The 20,323-nt window shown below is 42.4% G+C and overlaps 1 protein-coding gene across 1 annotated transcript in view; it reads left to right on the top strand.

The window, feature by feature from the left end:
- A2ML1 (alpha-2-macroglobulin like 1) overlaps window positions 1-20,323 on the top strand; it is a 32,090-nt gene that overhangs the window by 6,996 nt on the left and 4,771 nt on the right. Inside the window, exons 7-29 of the mRNA XM_081126999.1 lie at window positions 237-321; window positions 798-924; window positions 1,388-1,502; window positions 1,822-1,931; window positions 2,960-3,127; window positions 4,289-4,516; window positions 5,550-5,610; window positions 5,850-5,995; window positions 6,486-6,635; window positions 7,052-7,246; window positions 8,038-8,131; window positions 8,442-8,568; window positions 9,179-9,407; window positions 9,605-9,731; window positions 11,167-11,288; window positions 11,875-11,926; window positions 12,283-12,366; window positions 13,750-13,926; window positions 14,089-14,170; window positions 14,509-14,665; window positions 16,630-16,704; window positions 16,884-17,046; window positions 18,531-18,745. Coding sequence (XP_080983125.1) covers window positions 237-321; window positions 798-924; window positions 1,388-1,502; window positions 1,822-1,931; window positions 2,960-3,127; window positions 4,289-4,516; window positions 5,550-5,610; window positions 5,850-5,995; window positions 6,486-6,635; window positions 7,052-7,246; window positions 8,038-8,131; window positions 8,442-8,568; window positions 9,179-9,407; window positions 9,605-9,731; window positions 11,167-11,288; window positions 11,875-11,926; window positions 12,283-12,366; window positions 13,750-13,926; window positions 14,089-14,170; window positions 14,509-14,665; window positions 16,630-16,704; window positions 16,884-17,046; window positions 18,531-18,745 — 3,089 coding nt within the window. The remainder of the gene's footprint in view (window positions 1-236; window positions 322-797; window positions 925-1,387; window positions 1,503-1,821; window positions 1,932-2,959; window positions 3,128-4,288; window positions 4,517-5,549; window positions 5,611-5,849; window positions 5,996-6,485; window positions 6,636-7,051; window positions 7,247-8,037; window positions 8,132-8,441; window positions 8,569-9,178; window positions 9,408-9,604; window positions 9,732-11,166; window positions 11,289-11,874; window positions 11,927-12,282; window positions 12,367-13,749; window positions 13,927-14,088; window positions 14,171-14,508; window positions 14,666-16,629; window positions 16,705-16,883; window positions 17,047-18,530; window positions 18,746-20,323) is intronic.

Genomic DNA, 20,323 nt, shown 5'->3' with positions numbered 1-20,323 from the left:
TTGGACATAATCTGGTCCCAAAATCAGCAAAGGCGAAGTAAAATCTTCTATCTGGAGGGGTATTTATTCATTTTTGAATCAGTGCTAAACCAGCCAATAACTTCAGAAGCATTTTACCTTAATAAACCCCCCATTAATTAATTAAATGGTCACCATTTTTATAGCCCACTGTTCACTACCTGTATGGTCAAGCTCTCCTGCTACTCCTTTCCCATTTTTCTTTCCACTCTCTCCAGTGCTGCCCAAGTTCAAGGTGGAAGTGGTGGAGCCCAAGCAGTTGTCAACGATGCAGGAATCTTTCTTAGTAAAAATTTGTTGTAGGTAAGAATAAGGCTCTGGATCTGGTGAGATCACAGCTATGTTGAGAAGTATGGAGAGATGAAGGGAGCGGTTAAAACTCAGGATAGTTTATGTTGTCCAGAGTCAGGATTTCTCCGAGAACACAGGACTGCTCCTAATCCTGTTTCTGCTCTCACTTCCCACTGCTCACTCAGCATTATCCATTCAAGTCTACTTTGTGCTGAATGCAACATTGACTCTCATGGAGAAATAGGAGCAAGGCAAACGAAAGACACTTTTCTGTGCTTTGGGTGGCACTTACCGCGTCATGGCGATGCTCTGAGGCTTTGAGTCAAGCCGGGAAGGGAGTGAGAGCGAGAGCAGGAGAAGGGTGGGATCGTCAGAGCCCTTGCAGAGGGTGGAGTGCAGGAAAGAAGGGAAAGTGGTGTTTTGGGGGGTGAGGGTTGGCCCTGTAGTGGAATTTCCCAACTCTGACTCCTCACACTTTTCTGGGTTAGGTACACCTATGGAAAGCCCATCCTAGGGGCACTGCAGGTATCCGTGTGTCAAAAGCCACATAATTACTGGTTTGGAGAAGCAGAACAGAAGCAGCTCCCTGACAAATGCAGGAACCTCACTGGACAGGTGAGTGAATGGCTTGTAGAAAAGGCGTCTTGTTCACATACCCTAAAGAGTAAGAAAGTAAGTAAAGGCCAACATGGAAAAGCGGTACAAAGCCCAGAGCAGAAAGCATTTCACACGATTATTACCCAGTTCCAAAGACCGAAGGAGTCTTTTTTATCCTAAACAAATAAAGTGTTTTAGAATCTGCCCTGTAATCAAGAAATAAACTCTAACCTTTGGGAGATAGAATTTTCCTGTTCTACAGCTGGTTCTTTTTCTCTTCTCATATTTTGGAGCTTCAAAGTCGTTTCATGATTATATGCGTGCAGGTGTATACTCTATGTTGTAGGGGAGGTTTTCTATCTTTAAAAAGATGCAGAAACTAAAGTATAAAGATAAGAAATTATTTCCTTCTATGGTATATTATGAAATGGAAGTTGTGATTAGATTATTCTCTCCCCCCCCCCCCCCCCCGACTCACTAGACTGACAAAGCAGGATGCTTCTCGGCTTCTGTGAACATGTCCACCTTCAACCTCACTGGGTATTTGTACAGCCACAGCATCAATATTGTGGCTACGGTGGTGGAGGAAGGGACAGGTAAGTGGGATACTTCTTGGTTCATTAAGAAAAAAAGAAAGGAAAGGGGCTGTTGCAGGGACACACCTATTCACTCAGAGGATTCAAGACCTGCCCTCATTAGTGTTCCTAGTTCACAGTCAAAGGGAAATGCCAGATTCCAATCTGCCATCCAGTACCTATTTCCCCCAAATGTTTGGGGAAGAGGAGTTGGTTTTGGACCTTTGGCTGGAAATATATTCAGCTTTATACTTCCAGGGGTTCCTGGAGATTTCTTACTAAACATGAAGACGAAGCTTTCAGGCATTTAGGTTAACGTACATCTGGTTTCCTTCTGCAGGTGTGGAGGCCAATAGCACTCAGGAGATCTACATTTCTTCACAAATAGGATCAATGACCTTTGAAGATACCAATAATTATTATTACCCCAATTTCCCCTTCAGTGGGAAGGTATGTTGAAGTCTGTCTCTGCACAGACAAAAAAAAAAAAAAAAAAAGCTTAACTGTTGCCACCTTTTTGTAGACATATAAAACTAAAACTAACAGTACCCATAAGTACTCTATGGGTATTCACTTATTTAATCTTTACAACAATCTATGAGACAGACATTATTATTGGCCCCATTTTACAGATGAGGAGACTGAGGTAATAGAGGTTAAGTGATTTTCCCAAGGTTATATAGCTAATAAGAGGTAACTATGATAAAAACCAGGCAGCCTGCATCCAGAATGTGTTAAGAGAATACTCTTAACTCCTTCCTTTGTGCTGCCCTTAATCCTACATGAGATGTACCTTGAATATTAATGTGACTTTAGTGTCCTTCCTACTACCAAGGACTCACATTCTAATGTTCAAGTCTTTGAATTTTAGAGCTGCAAGGTATTTGGAGAAATCTAGTCTGGGCTCCTGGATCTAGACAAGGTTAATATCAAACTTTCCTTAACAGAGAGACATTTATAGATCCTTAAGCATTTTTTAGAGAGTTTAAATTTTCTTTTGTCTTTCTAATACCTAACAATCTACCCTTTTCTCCAGCTTATCTTTCTTCACTTCTCAGACAACTGGCCAACTCAATATTGTACATCTTTAGATCCATATTTATTCCTTAGTCATCTTTTCTCTAGACCACGAGCAGATCCAGATTTTCTTAGAGCCTAATATTATACAATTTGAGAGGGGAAGAGGATTCTCTTTAAGAAAATGAAAGCAGAATACTGTACGGAGCCTTAGGAAGAGCCTGTGCAAATGAAGGGCCCTAAAGCTTTAATCGCTACATGGCAAATATACTTCTGCTCCAGGCCAAGCGACTTCTGTTTGTTTCTCAGTTCTTCACAGAGCTTAGTTTCCAGCCCCTGAATACATTTACCTTTTTCTGAACTCTTTCCTGAAGTGCATTCGTAGGAATTCTGTTATCATGTCACTTTACCCTATACTTGAATCTACTCCCAACCTAACTCTAATGACCTTTGCCCCTCAGATAAGAGTTAGGGACTATGATGGCTCCCTCCTCAAGAATCATGCAGTGTTTCTGATGATTTTTGGCATAAATGCAACCATCAACCACACCCTAATTACTGACAATGATGGCCTGGCTTCCTTCAAGCTGGATACGGTTAACTGGAATGGGACAGACATTTCTCTGCAGGTAAGCACTGGGGAGGACCAGCTTTCCAGCAAGGAAAGCTTCCCTGAAAGAAAGCTTCAAAATGTTTCTTTTCTCCCCCCACCACCCCCATTTGTAATTCCATCTTCCTCACTGACCAATTCTACAGCCCCATTGGAGAAAACCTTTTCTTAGATCCTGCTTGCTTTTAATATTAATCAAATAAGTGACCCTTCAGATCAAAATTGTTCTTTATACTAATACATCTTATAACGTATTCCTTTCTTTATCAGCCCTAATGTGAAATCAGAATAGGGAGGAAAATGGTCCAGAGTCGTCTTCCACCCCCTGTCCCCTTACCCCTCCCCCATTACTCATAAAAATGGCAAAGAAGATAACTCTAGATTTTGGATACTTACAGGGAAGGATACTTGTATCAGTTACCAACTGTCACACAATGCTGCTTAACAAACAACTACAAAGCTTTAGCATCATACAATGAAAAGCATGTATTGTTCGTGCATCTGGGGTAGTTAGACAGCTTGAAGTATATTCTCATGGCAACAGTGTGTTGCTAGAGCAAAAGTGGACATGCAAGGGCTTTTCCAAGCCTCTACTTACCTCACATATGTTAACATCTATTTCCAATAAGTCACATGGCAGGCCCACTGTAAGATTTCATGGTAAAGATGTTGATTCAGGAGAAATGAAAAATTGAAGCCATTAATGCAATCATCTAGCTACACTACTTAAGCAAACACATGCTGTTTGCCTCATGGCTAATTTAACTATTTCTTCAAGCATTCCTTGATCACTATATTTAGAAATAATTATTTTCAATCCTATTTTCCTCTATACCTAGTTTTCTTGTCCCTGGGATATAGTCTTTAATTTCTCTATAATTGTAGTCATGCTTATCCATTCCCCAGCCATCATTCTATAAAAGTATATCACCCACAATTTTCCATTACTTGACAACTATAATTCAGCCCTTGTTTCACTCTCCTATATACCAAAATGTTGCTGCACAAAGCCACTATTGTGAATTCCTCAGATGCCCTTAGCTGGACTTGTAGTGAAATATCTACCTGCCATTCTTAAGCAGTGAAGATTTGAGAGAGATCTATTTGAAAATCACAAGTCATTGTGGTTAATATGGTTGGAGTACATGCTGAAAGCGCTTTCCCCCCCACTCTTTCTCAGGGCAGGTTCCAAAAGGAAGATACGGTATATAATCCAGAACAGGTGCCTCGATACTACAGCAATGCCTACCTGTACCTGCAACCCTTCTATAACACAACTCGCAGCTTCCTCGGAATCCGCCGGCTGAACGGCGTCTTACAATGTGGGCGGCCCCAGGAAGTGCTGGTGGAGTATTACATTGATCCAGCTGATGCAAACCCTGACCAGGAAATCACCTTCTCCTACTATGTGAGACTGGGAAACGGGGGTTGGTGAAAATGTGCCGGGAAGGAAAGGAAACGGGGAGAGTCAACTGGAGAGGGTGGGTAGACCATCCAGATAGAGATAATGCAAGCCACATAGGCGATTTCCAAAATTTTAGAAGCACCATTAAAAGAAATTAAAAGAACAGGCGAAACAAATTTTTAAAATATATTTTATATGATCAGTATAGGTATAAAGGAAGGGGGAAAATGAGGAATAAAGAGATTGTGAGCAGAATCCCAGGGAAATTGTGTGGGGAAATAAGATGAGGAATTAACAAGAAAATGTTGCTAGCCAGAGCTGAAAGGGAACTGGGTGGGTGGGTAGGTGGGAGGGAAGATGAGGAGAGGACCCATCTTCAGAATAAATTTCATTCTGTGTTTTATTGACCAGTATTTTAAAATAGATGATTCAGGGTTAAAATTAACATTGATAGCAGCCTTGTTGGAGAAAGAAAATCACAACTTGGAGCCTGAAAAAAATGTGTAAAAATCAGCAGCTTTATTGGCCACCTCGGTGATAGTGAGGATTAGACTCCTGTAAAGCTCAGGTTTGATGGTCCAGAGTCTCTTCATTCCCTTCTCACCCTCTCAAATGGTGCACTCACCTTTCAGGTGCACTCATTTCCATGGAATTTTGAATTGAGTGGTGATAATAAAGTTTGTGAGGATGGATTTTAGCTAAATTTATGTTACAAAGATTATAAGGGAATAAAAGCTGGAGATGTTCAAGAAATTGCAGACAACTGTCTACTGTGAAGAACGGTTTCCATTAGACCTGAAGGAAATGATGACTTTTGTCTCAGGCAGACCTTCAAATGGAGGAAGAGTCATCAGGACCATTGGCAGTGCTCAACATTTGATGCTAAAGGATGCTCTGTGAAATGTTGAGTCAGGCTCTGGAACTATGAAAGAGACTCTCCTTACAGAGAGATGCAGGGATGCCCCAGAACTAGGGTCAAGGTTAATCCCCCATAACATCTGTGCTGTTGATGATTTTTTCTCCCTCTCTTTCATAGTTAATAGGGAAAGGAAGTTTGGAGATGGAGGGGCAGAAACAACTGAAATCTAAAAAGAAAGGTGAGTGTTCATGCTTATTTTGGAAGAGAAAAGAATAATTTAAACTTCCAGGAAATAGTTCTTGTGCACAGAAGCAATGAGAACAGAACAGTAGCAATGACCATAGAAGCACAGGAAATGGGGGAGTTACTTGCACCATGAGGCATGATGCTGGCCCAATGGGAAGCGCAGACATAGGGTTGGATGCCGTGGGCAGGTGAGTACACGCTCACCCCTGTGTGTCCCCTCTTCTCTTTCAGGCCTGAAAGGCTCCTTCTCTCTCTCACTGACATTCAATTCCAGACTTGCCCCTGATCCTTCCCTGGTGATCTATGCCATTTTCCCCAGTGGAGGTGTTATAGCTGACAAGATTCAGTTCTCAGTGGAGATGTGCTTTGACAATCAGGTAAAACGGCAGCTGAGGAGGGTGAAGAAAAAAAATCTGGGAGTAGAGAGAGCTCTTGTGTATGCTGGGGTTGAAGATAAGGCAGGGGCTGGGAAATAAGGTAATATTGAAGTTGGATGGCATATTGTATTTATTCCTTTAGTATGTTTTGTTGAAATCTGTCTCTCTCCTGCTTCTTTTTAAAAAGTCATGCTGGGAAATCACATATATAGCTCTTTCAAATATAGCTATTCCATATGTTTTCTTTTTTCCTACTTTTTATCTTTTTAACATTCTATATCATTTTACTCTGCTGCCCACTTTTCTCAACTCTATCACAAGACACTGGTTCTCAAGGGCTAGGCTTTATAAAGGAAAATCAGTATAAAAGTGAAAGAGTGGCCTGGATACCATAGTTGGAGCATATTAGCTGATGAGCCAAATTACATTTTTGTCTTGTCCTCTCCAGACTGACCTGATTCTCAACCAAGTTATATTTTTCCTTCCCCAGGTTTCCCTTGGCTTCTCACCTTCCCAGCAGCTTCCCGGAGCAGGTGTAGACCTACAGCTGCAGGCGGCTCCTGGGTCCCTGTGTGCAGTCCGGGCCGTGGATGAGAGTGTCTCACTGCTTAGGCCAGAGAGAGAGCTGAGCAACAGCTCCGTGAGTAGTCTGCTAATGGGGTGGGAAGAAGGAGTTGACAGGGAAGACAATTAGACTGTATTAGAATAAGGGATAGATTAGAATAGGGAAATAGAGCACCACCATAAGGTGGCAGAAAAGCGGGTATGCAAATAAAGGTGGAAATGATGGTATGAGAAGGGCATGGCTAATATGGACATAGAGATAAAGAAGATGAAGTAGGAGATAAGGATGACAGATTATGAAAAAAGGTAAGATAGAGGTTAAAATTTTAAAAGTAAAGGAAAGGGTTATGATGAAATAAACATAAGAATAATTCTGGAGTAATGAAGGGAAATAATATGGGAGTGGTGAGCTATCGCACCAGAACCTGAGAGAAGTCTCTCAACTGATTTCACTGTCCCAGTACTTTATTTCTTTTTCCCCTTTTATCTCAGGTCTATAGGATGTTCCCATTTTGGTACGGTCACTACCCCTATCAGGTGGCTGAATATGATGAGTGTCCAGTGTCTGGCCCAACGGACCTTCCTCAGCCCCTCACTGTTCCGGTACCTGAAGAGCGTTGGAGCAAGCGCTCAATTATGTGGAGGCCTTGGTTCTCTGAAGGCATGGACCTTTTCAGTTTTTTCCAGGTAGATGTTCTTACCTATTTTGTTCTTATAGAAACAATGGTAGTGGGGGGGAAGGGGGGAGGAGAGTCCATATCTTAAAAAGCAAAGAGAGTCATGCAGGCCCTGACAGGGATAAAATCTTGAAAAAAACCTCCTGATATGCAAGACAGCCACTCTTAGTTCTGAGGCTTGAAGAAGTTGCCCAGCTGCATTGGAACAGAACCACTGAGAGAGGCTGTACACCTAGACTTCTCTCTTGGTGGTCCCCAAATACTGATTTCCATGGGAGCAGTCAAGAAGGAAAATGAGGGAAGGTAGACCAGAAGTCTCTTTTCATTACTAGAAACAAATATTGCACCTATTTAATGAACAGAAGTTGGGGTGCTGTGGCCCCAGTCTGACCAGGAGGCCCTGATGGGAGCCATGTCTTGCTCATCTTTGTCATCTCTTTAATGCCTGACCCTTCATAATGCTCAATGTATTTTTGTTGAATTGATTGAGCTAATATGGCCCCCTGGTCTCTGAAGTTTCAGAGTCTACATCAAATAATAACATTTTTTTATTAATATTTGAAAGAAGCATTAAACATATTTAACAATGAAGTAAGTTTAACCGGAAACCTTTCACACTAGCTGGAACAGAAGTGAACCAATCTTGGTAGCTGAGTATTGATTAATAATCACCAGTCTTACCATTAATAGGAAAAGAATGTCTTGGTTGAACCCTTTGAGGGTGCAATTCCTAGGCAGTAGCCCTTGTAGTAAGGGAGGGGACTTAACATTTTATTCTTTGCTCTCTTTGATATCTATCAGAATATGGGACTGAAAATACTGTCCAATGCCCAAATCAAGATGCCAGTCGACTGCAGTCACCATTCTCCAAAATATAGCAGCATCCTGGGTGAAGGTAAGCTACCTCTGTGGCTTGTGGAGTCACTGAGATGTTTAGAATTGCGGAGCTCTGAAAGCTCCCTCTTTGCCTCTGGCTCTTGTCCTGAGCCTCTAGCCTCAGAATAATAGGTTGTGAGTCATAGATGCAGGCAGTTTCCCAAGGATCCCCCTCTCTCCAGGGAGGGCTTCTGAAGTCTGAAAGCTTTATCTATCCATTCCCTGGACAAATGTCCTTGTCTGTCACCGGCCCTGTGACTAGTAGTCTCTTCACTTCAATTTATCTCACAACAGAAGTCTCCTGTTTTCTAACATTCCCTTATTCTTAGGATCCTTAGACGATGGTCGTATTACTTCAGGTGCTTCTGAGTTCTCACCTTCATCAATTTCATCAGAGGATTCTCAGGTTCGCCAGTACTTCCCAGAGACTTGGCTCTGGGATCTGCTTCCTATAGGGTAAGTGATGTCTCAGTGGTACAGCAAGATTATACAGTGTGAACTCAGCAGAAAACTCAGGATCAGACAATTTCTCATGAATCTAAGTCTCAAGCCAAGAAAGTTTAATGGGACGTGGGAATGTGTTTCTTTCCTGAATTCTTATACAATCATATACAATCACTCAAAACAAATTCACGAATCTTCACATTTACACAGTACAGACAGTGCATTCTCACTTTAGATCCACAACATCTTAAAGGGACATATTGACATTAGTTTAGTTCTTGCTCACAGTTTACCTTGTCATTTTGACAAGCCACAAGAATACATACCTTCATGGACTCAGAGGGCACTGGTCTCTCAGATACGTTTGCACACATGTGTCTACTCACACATACCACCCCCAACATACTCAGGCATTCTGCTTTTCCTATCTTCATACATCTTCATTCACCTGCAGATTCACACTCCAAGATTACACGGTCCTCCAATTTCAGTTGCCTCTTTGCTTTTCCACCCAGGCAAAACCACAACAAAAATTCACTTCTGCAGGTGACTTTGTAACTTAATTCTCAAATGCTGTCTTTCGTTTACTGTCTGCCTCACCTGGGTTCTTGTGTTCTCGCAGTAACTCAGGGAAGGAGGCTGTCCATCTCACTGTTCCTGATACCATCACCAAGTGGAATGCCATGACTTTTTGCACCTCCCAGTCCAGTGGCTTTGGTCTTTCACCCACTGTTGGACTAACTGCATTCAAGCCATTCTTTGTTGATCTGACCCTCCCTTACTCAGTGGTTCGTGGGGAATCCTTTCGTCTTACTGCCACCGTCTTCAATTATCTAAAGGACTGCATCAGGGTAAGAACTGGGGGTACAGGGAACAGGTGCCAGCCTGGGAACCACAGCCCCCACTGTAAGTTTTTCCTAAATTGGAAGCACACCAGTTTTCCCTGGGAAAGAGATGCAATGTCGGTGTCTCAGCCCCCATGCTTTCCTAAGCCTCCGTGTTCTCTCTCCTTTACTCAGACTCTTTATCTCTTAAAAATCCTCTTCAGGTTCAGACTAGCCTGGCTACATCAGAGGAGTACCGGGTGGAATCATGGACCGATTCTCAGGCCTCCAGCTGTCTCTGTGCTGATGAAGCAAAAACCCATCACTGGAATATCACAGCTATCAAACTGGGTAAGAGAAGGAAGCGCTGGGTGGGCAAGGAGGGCACAGCGTGAAAGCTCAGAGACTGAGAACTCCATCCTTTCCTCCGCTGCATTCTGTTTCCCCTTTCCTTTTCTTTTTATTAGCCTCTATTTTTCTCCTTCCTACATCTCTGTTACAAATATATAAGCAAATACTCTTTGATATATAACCTAAATATTTATCCAAACTGGACTGTTTTGAGTGTGAAAGAGGGAGCTTTTAAATATTTATACCAGGACAAGGGATATATGGTCATGTCACTAATGTGGGCCAGGCACTATTCCCACTGCTCTACATGTGGTAAGTCATTTCTTCATCACGCTAACTCTAAGAGATGTCATTAGCTCATGGAATAAATCCTTGCAACCCAAGTACTGTCTTCGAGTGTATTAGTTATCTACTGCTGCTCAACAAATCACCCTACAATGTAGTGTCTTAAAAGAACAAACGTTATCACACAGTTTCTGTGGGTCAGGAATCTGGGTACAGCTTAGCTGGGTGCCTCTGGCTCAAAGTCTCTCATGAAGTGCCAGTCAGGCTGTCAGCCGGGGCTGTGTTCTCATCTGAAGACCTGACTAGAAGGGGATCCATTTCTAAGCTTGTTCCACAGTCTCTGGTCCTCACAGGCTGCTAGACTGAAGGGTACAGTTCTCAGCCTCAGCTGTTGTCTGGTGGCCTCTATCAGTTTCTCATCACATGAATCTGTCTCCTGGGTGCCTCATGACATGATAGTTGGTTTTCTTCAGAGCAAGGAGTTCAAGAGAAAGAGTGTACCCCAAACAGGAGCTGCAGTCTTTTTAAAAACTGAATATCAGGCCTGACTGGCGTGGCTCGGTGGCTGGACATCGATCTATGATCCAGGAGATCCTGGTTTGATTCTCCGTTAGGGCACATGCCCGGGTTGTGGGCTCAATCTCCAGTTGGGGGCATGCAGGAGGCAGCCAATCAATGACTCTCTCATCATTGATGTTTCTCTCTCTCTCTCCCTCTCCCTTCCTCTCTCTCTGAAATCAAGAAAAATATTTTTTTAAAAAACAAAAACAAAAAACCTAAACCTCAGAAATGACATCTCATTACTTCTGCCCTCTCTTCTTTATTAGTAGTGAGTCACTAAATCTAGCTCACATTTAATGAGAGAACATTACACAACAGTATAAATAATAGGGTGCACGGATCTTTAGGGCCCTTTAGAGGCTGCCTACCACACTGGACCATCATCACTGATGTCACCTGGAAGCTTTTTAAGAATGTAGAATACAGGCCCCTACCCCAGATCTACTGAATCAAAGTTTGTATCATAACAAGATCCCCAGGTGATTCGTATGCTATTAAATTTAAGAAGCACTGGTCCAGGGGGGACGAGACCTCATTGGTACCTCTGGCAATAGGTCTAATGCCTTCCCTTATCCTTCTTTCTTCTCAGGTCACATAAACTTTACTATCAGTACTAATATTCTGGACAGCAATGAACTCTGTAGGGGCCAGAAAGGCTTTGTTCCAGAAAAGGGCCGGAGTGACACACTCATCAAACCAGTTCTGGTCAAGGTGAGTTTTCTGCAAGCCTGACTTCAGAGGTATGGACAGTAACCAACCCAGGGATGCTCAGTGTGGGCCTAACATACCAGTTAGTCTCTCACAGCAGCCTTATTCCAACTCCAGTCAGGTAGCTCACCTTTCTCTTTCCCTGGCCCCTTTCTACCTTAAATGATTTGCTTAATGCATACTAATGGTCCATGAAAATGCCTAATACACTTTATTAGTGCCTGGTACTTCCTAGATACTCAATGAGTGTTAGTTTCTCTTATTAAAGTGCCTAAAGTCATCATTAGCTGCTTTTTTATCCTATCATGAACCTCCCCGTAATCTTAATTCTTGGAAGTTTCCTAAACTTGTCCTTAGCTCTTACCCTTACCCTTACCCAGAAAGAATTTTACTGAGAGGCCCATCCCTGGGTTGAAATGGAGTCCTCCTGAGCTTCAAAGAAAAGCTCTGTTCTCTCCAGCTCTGAGAGAAGCCCAGAGGGCAAAGGGAGGGCCTCTTCTCCCCATTTCCCTTCCCCTGCCTACTCCTTCAGTGCCACCTGCCCTGACATTCATCATCATATTTACCCATCTGTGTCTCTTTATGTCAGCCTGAGGGAGTCCTTGTGGAGAAGACACACAGCTCATTGCTGTGCCCCAAAGGTGAGTGAACTCAGAGGGGTTGGTGGTGAGGATTCCCTTAGGCGACAGGAAGTTTTCTTAGGCAAAATGAAGAATATAGAGGACAAGAAGGTGTGGGAGCATCTAGGGGTGTCATCCCAAAAGGCGCCAATTAGCTGGAAGGCAGGATGAAGAAGAGAAACCGTACAGCAGAGCCATGAATATATTTTCCACAAAGATCACTATGAATAGGTTCAAAAATCTGCCTCCACCCTAAAGAAAGCACTGGGTCCAGAAAACCCTGGGTTATGAAAAATTTTCTTATGGGTTGGGCTTGAGAACCCCACTATTTCCACCTTCTACCTTCCATTGTTTCACCTTTCTGCCCTCTCTCACAGGAAAAGTGGCTGCAGAATCCATCGCCCTGGAACTCCCCGTGGATGTTGTTCCTGATTCAACCAAGGCTTATGTTACTGTTCTGGGTAAGCAGTTAGAGATTCTTGGCTCAAAAAAGGAAAGGAGGCTGCCAAGGTGTGGAGTGGGGTGGGACATGTGAACCTACCTGAAGGAAGGTGTGGTGGATTAAAAGTAATGAAGGAAGAGCTTATTTTATATAGTGGGCGATACAGCCAGGTACAGCTGGATTAGACAGATGTAGGCTGTAGTTAAAAACAGAAAAGAATCTGGGCAGGAGTAAGTTGAAGGTTGTTGAAGCTTGATATGTATTTAGGTTTAGGCCATCTATCAATTGGGTGGAGGAGAGACAAAATGTATACAGCAACCATTTAAAAATGAGGACTTTATTTGCATATAGTTTGGGGAAGATTCGACCATATTTGCCTAGACAGGACACTTTGCTCCATTGGGCAAGGAGAGGGAGCGAGTAGAAAAGCATGAGCTTGAAAATCATGTCAAACTGAGTTAGGATTCCACTTGTGCCATTTATTAGGCATGTGACCTTGAATAAGTTAGCAAACAATTCCAATCCTTCTTTTCCTCTGTAAGGCTGTGATAATAACCTACCTCTCAGGATGAGTGTAAAGATTAAAGTTGATATCAAGTTCCCAGCACAATAGCTAGCTTAGAGTAGAAGCCCTAAAAATGGCAGGTTCTTTCTTTACTTTTACCCCCTTTCAAGATTCCCTTCCAGGCTAAAATTTATCCATTTTGACTGTATTTCATTCATACCTCTGGGTAGCACTCAAACTCACTGCCTATCTTCTACAGTGCATTGCAAACTCCTTGAGGACAAGGGCCATGCGTTCTTTATTTCTGATCCTCATACAGTTCCTGCAACATAGTTGACATTCAGTGCATATTTATACATTTGAATTGGACTCCATGGCTGATATGCAAATGTTCATGAATCGTTTAGTTCAGGCTTCCTGGCTTATGAAGTATAAGGAAGGGTCAGTAGCTATAACTTGGAAAATGGTATCAGGATTGTGTGTGTTTGGGAGGGACTTGGTGACTTAAAGGGTGGTGTACATACAGGCATTGGAGGAGCTTAGAGATTGAGTCTAAGTGGTGTAGGTTTTGTTACATCACTTATCATCTCCAGTGACACGTTTTTTTTAAAGCCGTAAACTCCCTCAGGTGGCCCATGTACCTCTCTGTATACTACAGCACCTGTACATTCCCAATATTGTAGCACTATATTATATTTATAATGATTTATAATTGCAATGTATTGTAACTGTTTGCCCCTCTGCTCTTTGAGGTAGAGACCGTGCTTGACTTACTGGGATCTCCAAGGCCACAGAGTATTCACAAAATGATAGCTAATACATGTTAAGTGAAGGATAATAACTCTTAAGGGTTCCTTCCTCAACCACCACCTTCTTTCTCTCTCCTTTGGCTTCCAGGAGACATTATGGGCACAGCCCTGCAGAACCTAGACAATCTGGTACAGATGCCGAGTGGCTGTGGGGAGCAGAACATGGTGTTGTTTGCTCCCATCATCTATGTCCTGCAGTACCTGGAGAAGTCGGGGCTGCTGACCGAGGAAATCAGGTCCCGGGCAGTGGGTTTCCTGGAGCTAGGTGAGTTCGTTCAACCTTTCTTCTTGGGCACCTTCTGTAGGGCCCGTGATAGCTTATTAAGATGCAGGGAAGTTCAGCCCCTGAAATGTCCCACATCCTTGAAAGCCATGGGGGGTGTTCTTTGAAACTGTCACTGATCTAAAACTCTATCTGGCTTCCCAGGGTACCAGAAGGAGCTAATGTACAAACACAGCAATGGCTCTTACAGTGCCTTTGGAGAGAAGGATGGAAACGGAAACACATGGTAATATTGCCCAATTCTCAATCCTTGTGTACCCTAGAGCGTAATTCCCGAATGGAGCTCTTCCTCTACCTGCCCCCGTAACACCTTTCCTTCCTGCACTCTGTCCTCTACCTCTTTCATTCTGCTTATCTCAGCCACATGTATGGTCTCCTGCCTGATCTTGTACCTCCCAGTTCCTGTCCCCATTAATACCCATAGTGCCTCCCTTCCCCAGGCCTTCTAAGGCATCATATTTCCTCAACTCCCTCTTGGAACCATAGACCAGAATAGACTATAGAACTATTGCACCCTCACCTAGAAATCCCCCTTCATGCCACATTTCCCTCTTCACCCAATAGGCTGACAGCCTTTGTCACCAAGTGCTTTGGCCAAGCTCAGGAATTCGTCTTCATTGATGACAAGAACATCCAGGATGCTCTCAAGTGGATGGCGGGAAACCAGCTCCCCAGCGGCTGCTATGCCAATGTGGGGAAGCTCCTTCACACAGCTATGAAGGTGGGGATCTGCCCAGGGGCCTGCCGCCCACCACTGTGTCTGGGAGGAGCTCGTGCCTCTGACTGAACGGAATCAGAAGAGCGTTGGTCTGGGAGCCGGTTTTGTTCAAGTCTCAGCCTAGTCTCTGGGTGACTTGGTCAATATACTGAACCAGTCTGAGCCTCAGCTTCCATGTCTGTAAAATGAGAGTATGAACTAGAACATGGTTCTCAAAGTGCAGACCCAGACCGACAGCATCAGCGGTGCCTGGGAACCTGTTTGAAATACAAGTTCCAGCTGCCACCCCAGACCTACTCGGAGAAACTCTGGGGGTGTGGGCCAGCAATTTGTGTTTTAACAATCAATCCCTTGTGACTCTGGTACTTGCTACAGTCACCCCCTCCCACAGGCTTGATTATTTTTATTGTTTTAAAATATATTTATTTTTTATTTTTCAATTACAGTTGATACTCAATATTGTATTAGTTTCGGGTATGTAGCATAGTGGTTAGACATCTGTATAATGATCCCCCCCAATAAGTCTTACACACGCCTGACACCACATGTAGTCATTACAATATTATTGACTATATTTCCTAAGCTGTACTTTACATCCCCATGACTATTTTTATACTTGCTAATGTTTGATAACCACTGGATCCGAAGATTTCTGAGTCTTTCATTATCTCTCTAAATCTGAAGCAAAGCCACTTGCTCGGGTGGGGATTAACAGGCAGCCCAGTGTCACTGTGAGGGGTTTTACTCTCTGCCAGGCACTGTTCCAAGTACTTCATTTATTTGATATTTAATGTTTACAACAAATCATTGAGCTAAGTACTGATATACCACTATTAATCACATTTTACAGATGAAGAAACTAAGGCTCAGAGATTAAGTCAGTTGCCCAACGTGAATGCTAATGAGTGAAGTGGTAGGACTAACTGGGACCACAGCAAGTGGACTCCAGAGACACGGCTCCCACCCATTCACCCCATTGCCTGTCTGCTCTCAAACACGGGGGAGGTGTTGATGCTGCAGGACATACTTGTTCAATCCAGGACATACCAGTGAAAGAAAGAGTTGCATGAACTTTCCTAGAGAAATTATTCACTGTTGCAGGACCTGGATTCAAACTCTGGAGCATTCAAACGAAATCTCAGTATGAGATTTGTTAGCATTCCTTATGCAGAATCTTATCAGCGCCCTGCCGCCCCCAGGTCTCTTTCTTCTCTTATGCACTGTGCGAAATAAACCCGGAGGTAGCACAGGCCAGGACTTGAAGCAGGTCCCAGAGGCTTTTGTTCTCCTTTCTGACTGGGGCCGGCCAGTCTGCGGACCCTCTCGCGTGCAGGCAATCTTAGTGGTCTGCACAGGATCCAGAGTGAAACTCCCTGGGTTCAGATCCCAGTCCTGCTCATTAGCCGTGCAATCTTGAACAAGCTATTTAAATACCTTTGTAAGTGTTTTGTCTTTCATCTACAAAATGAGGATAAGAATTTAGATGATTTTTTTTTTTTAAACTTGCTAAATCTTTCTGTGAAAGATGTTAAACAGGGAAGGTGTCACTTAACCTCCACTGGGGCTTTGTGTTACCTGAGGGGACATACATTCGAGGAGGCTGAGATTCTGTAAGAATCTGGGAATAAGAGAGTCTCTTCTTTTCCTCCCCCCTTTTAACCTCTCATCGTTTCTGACCCCTTCCCTTGGGTTTCCGATACAGCCGCTCACGGCTGAAGACCTCACGTTACCCCCCATGGCTGCTGTTTAAGTCTGTGCGGTTATTGAAGTCCAGCCAGTTCTTCCTCACTGCGTGTCCTGGAGGCTTGGGGCTGCAGTCAGCCTGTGGAAAGGAGTGCCTTAAAAAAAAAAAAAAAATCCGTGTGTGTGTGGGGGGGGGGGGGACGACACACTATTTTGTAATTTGCACACAATTCTTGCCTGTGCTGGCTGCTCCCCTGACTTTCTGCCTCCCCGTTTCCCTCCAGGGTGGTGTTGACGATGAGATCTCCTTGACCGCATACATCACAGCTGCATTGCTGGAGATGAAAAAGACCAGAGATGTGAGTTTTGCTGGCTCCTCTTCTTTATATTCTTCTCATCGTGCCTATTTCTAGGGAAATTCACCTATTTTTGTCCCTATTCAGCCTTTTAAACTCAAAGAAGATATGATGACTTCCCTATCACTTCCCATCTTACAAGAAACACCTTATAAATTCAGTCCTTCACTTTTGCTTTTCAGGACCCAATGGTGAGTCAGGGTCTGCAGTGTCTCAAGAATTCTGTTTCCTCCACCACCAGCCTCTACACGCAGGCCCTGCTGGCATATACCTTCTCTCTGGCTGGGGAGATGGACATCAGAAACATCCTTCTGGAACAGTTAGAGCAGCAGGCTATCATCTCAGGTATGTTGGCCATGTTAGGAGTTTTTGGAAATTGTAAAAATAAGCTGTGAGTTATCTATAATTTTCTCTAGTCTCCATAGCTCCACATATATTCAATTCTAGGATTCATTTTAGCAAAAGTTATTGTCATAAGCCCTGGCCGAGTGGCTCAGTTGGTTGGAACCTCATCCTGTGCACCAAAATGTCATGGGTTTGATTCCCAGTCAGGGAGTATACTTAGGTTGCGGGTTCGATCCCTAATTGGGGCGCCTACGAGAGGCAACCTATCAATGTTTCTTTCTCACAGCCAGATGTTTCTCTCTCTCTCTCTCCTTCTCTCTCTAAAATCAATACATATATCTTCAAGTGAGGATAAAAAAAGTTATTGCCATAAAATCATTGAGAGTTTTGTGGGAAAGCCCATGTAAATCCTCAAAGGCATTGCTATCCTTTCGACAGGAAGGGGAAATAGATGGTAGAAGCTAGTTAGAAAACTTCCTGGCGTTGTAGCATCACCGTTTTGCAGGTATTTAACAAGTCTTTGGTGTGAGATCATTGAAGCTGGTGGAGTAAGACTAAGCCTTAGAGATTTCTCAAGGCCCCTTTAAAACTTTGGATATATTTAGAACAATATTTGAGGCTCTAACAGATCTTGTAAATGAAATATTAATGCATTTTATTTATTTAGCTGTGTATTTAAAATTATACTTCTAGGCAAAAATTTAATCTCGGCCTTTCATTTGTACAAATGTCATTGCCACATTGTCCTCTCATATGGACTCTGGATCATTTTTGGCCTGGATATAAGCAACTCAAGTCATGGAACAGGCGTCTCAGGCAGTGATACTCACTCCAGAGTATATTGATTTAATGTGGTTGTCTCTTCTCTATTATCTTGCACTGCAGGTTCTCATGTTTTCTGCTATGTTCTTCCAAGTACGTTGCCTCCTTTGGGTTATTTATTTATTATCTATAAGCACATTTAATTAGACTTTCACTCTTCTCACTTCTATTTGTTCTTCTTTGTCTTCTGTCCCCTTGGTTGTCAGAATTTTTATTTGTACTCATATTCTATTTGCTCACCCTTATCAGCGTTTCTTCTATGGTTTCTCAGAGTTCTTATGCAAATGCTGAAAATTAATAAAATTTTGTTAGCCAAAAATATGCCCCAAACATATAAGATTCTTTTAAGAAGTATCTACCTATCTGTCTCCATTAGCATTAGAATTTATAAATTGACAAGGGCTGTTTTCATATAATTGCCAGAGGCATTTATCGATGCTCCCAGCTTTACTTTGGGAATTATGTGTGAGTGTGTACACACACACACACACACGCATGCATATATTAGGGCCAGGTAATCAGATTCTGAGAAATATTTTTTTCTAACTCATGATTAATTTTTGGTTGGTACTTTCTCTGCTTTAAGGAGTAGCATTTACAAAGTGAATATGGGAAAGTTATTTCCTTTGAAGACCTTCCTAATTATGCGTCTTTCTCCATAGGAGAGTCCATTCACTGGAGCCAGAAACCTGCTCGGTCACCGGATGCCAGCCCTTGGTCTAAGTTTGAGGCTGTTGATGTGGAACTTACGGCATATGTATTGTTAGCCTGGCTTAGCAAAGCCAGTCTCACTCAAGAGGAGATAGCCAAGGCCACTGGTATAGTGGCTTGGTTGGCCAAGCAACGTAATGCATATGGGGGCTTCTCCTCCACTCAGGTAAATAGCCTGCTCTCTTACTGTCACTTATCAGGTAGGATTAGATCCCATGTGGAGATGGAGGAAAAACTATTACTCTTTCCCTCTAGGTTTAGGCACTTATAATTCTATAGAGAGGGAGAAAAAGCATGTGAAAAATATATAGAAGGAGTCATAAATTGAGTCAGATGAGTCATAAGTAGTACTATATGCATTTAATGCTCTTTCTTTGCAGAGTGTGAAGCGTCACGAGATTCATGTTTCATATGGAAAGAGAACATACACAATTATGGCTAAATTTATATATTAACAAATTAGAAAACCAATTATGGGGTCTGTAAGCATAAAAGCAAGATTTTATGTGCATACCTCCTTCTATTATTTCGGGTATTGAAAAGCTAGTAAGATATAGTCTAAAAAGTTTACAATCTAGAAGGAAAGTTAGGAAAAGTTCTATATATTACCAAGCAGGATCTGGTTATATAACATAAGAAAGATACAAAAGGTAAAAAATATTGAATTTCACAAGGGAGAGAAAAAAAAGGGAGAGATTGATTGCATAAGCTTGGGCAATAAAAGTCTTCACAGGGGAATAGCATTTGAGGTAGATCTAAAAGGATATGTAAAATTTGGGTAGACAGCTATTAAAAGAAAGAGGAAATGGTGTGAGTAGAGATACCCATTTGCAAAAGTATAGGGTGGCTGTTGAGAAAACTGGTTTAGCTGAAGCATAATGGGGCTTAGGTTGGAAAGGTATTGCAGGTTCATATTATGAAGGGCCTTGTATATCAGACTCAAGTTTGTGCCTAATTCTGAGCAGCTATTAATGTTTTTAACTTTGTTTCAGAAATATTAATCTGTCACTTGGTGTATGGGATGATTTAGAGGCGGGAAACACTGGATTTGAAGAGATCAGGAGATTATTTCATTTATGTAGGTTAGGGGTAAGGAGAAATTAATTAGTGGGGTGGCAGTAGGGGAAAAGGGTATGATAAATTCAAATAATGTCATAAAAAGGATCAGATGATCACAAAGAGAGTTAACATTAATTTATTTGTTCTACAAATGTTATTAAAACATACCATTTCCAAGTCACTGAGGATACAGAAGTAAACAAGAAAACACATTTCTTGTCCACATAGAAATTATATTCTTGTTTTAATTAGGGCCATTTTCGTTGAGGTTATAACATGTAAATTAGGCCTGGAAGAATGAACAGATTTTAACAGGTAGTGTGTCTGGTAAAGATGTTATGTGCACTGAGCTTGAGCACGGTAATAACTTAATTGAATTTTAAAATATTACGTGGTACTCTGCTTCCTTATCTCAGGGAAATTCTTGGCCAAAGATCAGGAAAGACTTCCTTCTTCTTGTCGAGCCCTAAATAATTACAACATATAATTTTTAAAGCAGTGAATCAAATGTTTAGAACTCCCAGGGACAGATATATGTCAGAATTGTTTTCAATAAAATCCTTGGCTATTCTAAGAAGGCATATATCAGCCACATCAGTTTTTGAGCTGACGTGTGGTCCCATTCCTTGAATTGTTTCACATGTCCAAGCAATAAAGACCTCCTTGGCTCTAGTTCATAGAGGGT

Source organism: Miniopterus schreibersii (genome assembly GCF_964146895.1).
Source record: "Miniopterus schreibersii genome assembly, chromosome: 2".
Classification (NCBI taxonomy): domain Eukaryota; kingdom Metazoa; phylum Chordata; class Mammalia; order Chiroptera; family Miniopteridae; genus Miniopterus; species Miniopterus schreibersii.
This window is presented reverse-complemented; position numbering and strand designations above follow the sequence as displayed.